General features: G+C 36.9%; 1 protein-coding gene across 1 annotated transcript; it reads right to left on the reverse strand.

Moving 5' to 3' along the window:
• Positions 1-482: 482 nt before the first annotated feature.
• LOC106297104 (cysteine-rich receptor-like protein kinase 11) lies at positions 483-3,484 on the reverse strand. Its single transcript, XM_013733385.1, has 7 exons — positions 2,579-3,484; positions 2,363-2,500; positions 2,159-2,280; positions 1,556-1,766; positions 1,245-1,482; positions 996-1,155; positions 483-907 (listed from the first exon to the last, which is right to left on the reverse strand). The coding sequence occupies exons 1-7, from the start codon at positions 3,420-3,422 to the stop codon at positions 611-613; spliced, it is 2,010 nt and encodes a 669-aa protein (XP_013588839.1). The 5' UTR covers positions 3,423-3,484; the 3' UTR covers positions 483-610.
• Between the last annotated feature and the right edge of the window lie 2,516 nt (positions 3,485-6,000).

Raw genomic sequence — 6,000 nt, forward strand, 5'->3', positions numbered from 1 at the left:
CCACCAATAAAATTTAATCAATTCAAATATTCTCAATTAATGCTCCTAAAAAGTATAAAAAAGTACCTTAACAATATATAAAATCTATCTTTGTGGAACAAGAAAAAAATCTAAAACATGTTACTTTCGGAAACGGAGGTAGTATATTCATTGTCATTAATATTAAGTCACGTTCTTGCAAACTATTTTAGAGATCCGCTCATAAAAAACTTTTCAACCATTTCCCTAATTTGATTCCGTTCACATTAAAATTATGATTGAGGGTTTAGCTCCCACAATCATTAAACTTAATTGTGTCTGTACTTTTAAGCTTAATACCAAATTTAAGATAACTTCAACTCTAGTTAATCTTAGGTCAAAACTCTACAGAATCAGCTTGAAGAGAGCAAATAACCTGAAAAAATTGCCTTAATTTTCAGTTTCGTTGTTGATCTCCACACCAAAAACTATAATTATAAAACCTATCATAGCATTATTTAGTTTAGAACTTACAACACAATTAAAGAGATACTTATCTGTGTCTTATGTGCGTGGAGAAATTTAATCAAATATGGCCTTTTGTGTTCAACTTTACAGATATGATGAGAAAATATATATGATCTCTTACGAACTAATGAGGAAAAGTTTTGTTAGTTGACTGACTCGACACTACTAATTCCTCTGATAATGGATCTAGTCTGTGCATGCTTCTTGTGAAAAAACCCGGTAATTGAGGCACTGGTAAAGTAATTGTGTTGCTAGTGAGCATTAAGATGATAGTTGATAACATTGGACGGTCATCTGGATTATCTTGAACACATAAGAGTGCAATATGGATGCATCTAGTGACTTCATTACGCTGATAGTTTCTTCCAATTGCAGGATTCACCAGCTCTAATGGTGACCCCTTCCTCCAAAGCCTCCAAGCCTAACAAAATAAAAAATCAAGAACCTTGGTCATGTGTTTACAGATGTTAGATTGATGGAACATGAGGACTTTATTAATTTATGCTTACATAAGTGACCAAGTTTCCACAAGTACTAGTTTCATCCATCTTGTAAACGCCACTATTTTTCTTGCCGCTTATAATCTCAAGAACTAATACTCCGAAGCTGTAAATGTCAGATTTCATAGAGTATTGACCATGCATTGCGTACTCAGGAGACATGTAAGCACTGAAAACATAAAACTTTGGTTAATATTAATATGCCATAGAAAAAGGTCTAACAAATTCTTTGTGTGTTTCAGCTATTGTGAAACTTACTAGGTTCCAGCAACTCTGTGGGTATTGCCTTGAGTTTGCTCTATTCCAAAGATGGTTGACAATCCGAAATCTGAAATTTTTGGGTTCATGTTGACATCTAAGAGAATGTTGCTGGCTTTGAGGTCACGATGAATGATTGTCAGCTGTGAATCTTGATGAAGATATAAAATCCCTCGAGCAATCCCTCCAATGATCTTGTAACGCCGAGTCCAGTCTAGCTGACTTTGCTTTTCAAGGTCTACAAAATTCAATGTACGACCAATCAGTCTAAAGCTGAGGAAGAATCCTTCGAGTTTGAAAGAGAATCATACCGAATAAGAAGTAGTCAAGGCTTTTGTTGGGAACAAACTCATATATGAGAATCTTTTCTTCTCCTTCCATACAGAATCCAAGAAGCCTAACCAGGTTCCTATGTTGAAGTTTTGACACAAGAACAGCCTCGTTCCTGAACTCTCTTGTGCCCTGCCCTGAATTTTTCGACAGTCGCTTCACAGCTACTTCAGTCCCATTTGGTAACTTACCCTATATAACATTGAATAACACAAAATGCCGCACGTTGGTTACTTTTATGACACCTATATTACCCATGTTCTTTTGTCGGACGCTGCGATCAGCGGCGGCGTAAAAAAAATACAACTAGGGCAGAAACAAATTATTTGGTGTTCTAATTAAAAGTAGCCGCAATGGACAATTGGAGGCATGAAAGCGGGGTGGCCGCTGCCGCTGAAATTTTCATCGTCGTATTTGATGGGTTGAACTTGACGCTGCGGCTGAATAAACAGATCCGTGTTGCTTTGTTTGTACAGCGTCTGCCGTGGTCATAACTGTAATTCTGAGACGCTGCCGCCAATCCCGACGTTTATAAAACGAACATCACTATTAACTTAAAAACTGTAAAACAGAGAGCTCTTTACCTTGTAAACCTCACCGAATCCACCTTCCCCGAGCTTATTAGTGCTTGAAAACTTATTTGTTGCAGCTTGGATTGTCTTAAAATCGTATTGAGATGAATTCTCAGTTGAAATTGCACTATCAGCTGTAAAGCAAGGGTGTACTAGTTATGCTTATTATTTTCTTCTGCTAGAGAAAACTATAAAGAGATGGAACAAGTAACTAACTTTCAATCTCAGTTCTTCGGTATGATTTTCTCCTCCGGCATAGAACGAGACCTAGAACAAGCACTATTAAGATGGTAACAAGAATCGGAACGGTAATGGCCGCAACAATTCCAGCTGAAATTCCTTTGCTACTTTTTTCTAACAAATACAGAAAATAAATGTCAAATATTTCAATTGTGTTTTAACAGTAATTAATTTATCTGTGAAAATACTTACCATTGACGGTCGTGTTTTCATCTCCATCGCCTGCAGCTTGTGGCACATTCACAGGAGGAGGAGAAGAAACCACCGTAATGTTTTCAAAAGAAGCCTTAGAGTATGTATACAAATCCCAACGGAAAAAGCAGCTTCGCCCCATGACAACGCCTCCTCGCTTCTGACCACAGCATGACTGGTAGTCGCTTGCACTCTGTCGCAGACAATATTCACAATCACCAGATGAAAGATCCGGTGTGCACTGCATCAATGCATATATATCCTGGAAAGGTTCTAAGGCTGCACTATTTGCTGTATAATAGTTATCACTAGAGGACGGCGTGCTTTTTGTTGTGGAGGCTATAACAATCATACGAACAGCCAAGTCTTCCCATATTTTCGTGAACTCTGTTAGATTTGAGGTTAGATCTCCAGTGTTGGTGAGAGCTGCACGCGGATCCAGATTTGCAGAACTGGAGATAGATGTGTTGGAGTAATGGACAAGGCAAAGCGTGGGCTCACCTCGCCACCAATATGCTTCTGTTTGGTTAGGACAACTCTCCATCAACCCATCAGATGCGGTCTTGATACAATCAGAACAGTCCTCCAAAGTTGATCCTGGGATGCACATCCCTCTTGCGTAGACACGGTTCGGTTCCTGTCCGATCAAACCGTTGTAGAAGAAGCCGTCTTGATCTGTGACGTTGAAAGGAAGAGAGGAGAGGATGAGTCGGCGATTTGCATCGTACGTGCCGTTGGATCTGAAATTCCCATTGTTCATACATGTTTGTGCTGAAACTGATGAACCACCAAAGCTTACGAGGACAAAACAGAGTATTATTGGAAACCAACTCATCTTCTTCATTTTTCTTAAGAGATTACAGCAAAACCAAAATCAGTCTTTTTAGTATTTACGCATCTATGTACGTGTCTTACCAGCTTATGGAATCTCCGAAATTTCTATTGTTGATATCGACGTGAATCATGCACATACGGTCATCAAAGCGAGTGTCAAAAGTCAAATTTAAAAGTCAAAATTCAAAGTTAAAAGTCAAGAGTTTTTTTCTTTGTTCACACTAATAATGTTGAAATTTTCAAATGTGGACTCAGAATGACGCGACGTAATTATTATACAGCGAAGCAGTGGCAGCCTCCTGGCAGTGGCAGGTGGACCAAAAGTATTGGGATAATGGGTCAGTGTCATCAGTTCCGCACATTAATCGGTCTTGGTTAGAAAAACAGGCTCACAAATTAACCTCTCTCTACCTTTTTTTTTTTTTAAGCAACCCTCTCTCTAGAGATTAATTGGAAAAAGTTATAATTTTATATTTTTGCTTTAGAAATAAAACTATATATTTTTTTCGCCGTGGACGTAAATAATTTTGCTGTAAAATATCAGTTATAAGCTTAAAAAATTCAATGATCTACGTATAAATTTTCTAAATCAAAAAATAAGTACTCTAAATTTATAGTTTTCTAGAGCTAAAAATAAATAATAAAAAATATCTTTACAAAACATGATTGGCAAACATTTGAACTCTAGAAATAATTTAGGCTATAAAGAGGTCTTACAACACTTCTAAATTACTCGGCAATCAACCCCTCTGCTGTTAGAGAGAGAGAGTTTTCTCTCAAATCATTGTTTAACACTTTCCGATCTTCTACCTTTTTGTTTGTGATATAATTCAATCTCTAGATCTATTTTTTGTTGTGTGTTTCAAGCTATATAATCGGGCAGTGCATTCATGTTTTTTTTTTCTATCAGTTGTCCATCTAAATTAGTTCAGGTGGTGGCTAGACCGAAGAGAACGCCGCCTGACCGAATCTAATCTATATGAGAAAAAATAAATAAAACATTTTAAAAATTAAAATTTCAAACTTAAAAAACTTTCAAAGTTAATAAAATATTTTTAAAATTAAAAATTAAAATGATAAAAGAAAAAGCATCATTGAGATCATTTCCCTTAGGGACTCTTCTGCTGGATCTTTTGGACTAAGAGCCTAGATCATTGGAATGATTGTTGAAATCTGTCGTTGAATTCTTGGTAGAAAATCTTGGTAGGAAATTATCTTTCCCTTTGATGTGCTTGACCTCAAATTTTCATTGTGAAAACCAGCTCGCCCATCTGAGTAATTATGCTTGAGACAAGAACTTCTGTTTGAGCTGTACCATCTTTGGAAAAAATGATATGTCCATTTCGATAAGGAAACGTTGGCTCACCAAATGAAATTTGAATTTATCGATGCCTCTTTTTACTGCAAGAATTTCTTTGTACGTGGAATGGTAGTGTTGCTCACCTTCTTTGAAAACTCCACTCTTGTAGCCGTAAATGTGTGGTTTCTCTTTTTCATTTCTTCTAGTAGAACATCACCCAAATAGCAATCACTTGCATCTGTGTGGAGAATTATTTTACCATTAGGCGGAATCTTCAGTGATGAAAGTGTCTTTGAAATCTGCTTGAGTTCTTTTACTATTTTAGTACACTTCTGGTTCCATGAAGGAGCATCTTTTTTGAGTTGAGCTGACAGAATCGACCAAGATTTTGCAAGGTCGTGGATGAAGTCAGCCACGTAGTTAACAATTCCAAAGAATTGTTTTACTTGGTTGAAAGTCAGTTTTTCATCTGGAAATTCATTTAGTTGTTATTCAATGTAGGGCTGGGGATGGTATCGTCCTTATGAGATATGCATGCCAAGAAAATCAATTTCTTTTTCTCCGATGACCATCTTCTTTTCCAAGAGCATGATTCCATATTGTTGGATGATATCATGAAATTTCTTCAATAGGCGAGTATAAGAGTAAATGTTTAGAGATAACAGAAGAATAACGTTAGTGTAAACCAATGCATTTTGGAGGATTGGCTCAGATATCTTGACCATGGCTTTCTATAATAGGGAAGGAGCTATCTTTAGACCAAGCGACATGACCTTCCAGTGGTAATGGCGAACAAGAATGCAAAAACTCGTTTTAGGCATATCTTCTGGTTTGATTCCCAAGTGCCAAAATCCTGCCTTCAAATTAAATTAAGAGAATACTTGTGCATGAGATAGTCTTTTGAATAGACTTCTTTTTTTAGTAGAGGAAACTTGTCATCTTCAAAAAGTGATTCAGTGGTTGGTAGTTGATGACCAGTTTCAGTTTTCCTCAAACTTTCTCTGCTCTTTTGTTGGCATAAAAAGCTTCACATGCCCATGGTGGTAAAGTGCTATTTTTAATGAGATCTTCTTTCAGAAATTGATCAACTTTCTCAAGTGTGAGGTTGTAGTGATCTGGATTCATGTCTAGGTCGCTTGCTTTTGTTGGATTGATATCTTCATTCTTCTTGAAGAGCAAGGATATGAAGAAGTGTGGAATCTTCCAAAGACGGGAAGATAACTTTGTGAGGAATTCAGATTGAAAGGTGGCACATGATGTTTTGGCAATCTCTTCTTTGATAAGATTC

This window comes from Brassica oleracea, chromosome C6 (genome assembly GCF_000695525.1).
Source record: "Brassica oleracea var. oleracea cultivar TO1000 chromosome C6, BOL, whole genome shotgun sequence".
Taxonomy (NCBI): domain Eukaryota; kingdom Viridiplantae; phylum Streptophyta; class Magnoliopsida; order Brassicales; family Brassicaceae; genus Brassica; species Brassica oleracea.

What these genes read in the sequence shown, in the direction of transcription:
- LOC106297104 (XM_013733385.1), bottom strand. Translation starts at nt 3,422, where the DNA reads ATGAAGAAGATGAGTTGGTTTCCAATAATACTCTGTTTTGTCCTCGTA. An exon ending in CCTTGACTACTTCTTATTCG is followed by an intron (nt 1,483 to 1,555) that starts GTATGATTCTCT and finishes TGAATTTTGTAG; the next exon opens with ACCTTGAAAAGCAAAGTCAG. An exon ending in CACAGAGTTGCTGGAACCTA is followed by an intron (nt 1,156 to 1,244) that starts GTAAGTTTCACA and finishes TTATGTTTTCAG; the next exon opens with TGCTTACATGTCTCCTGAGT.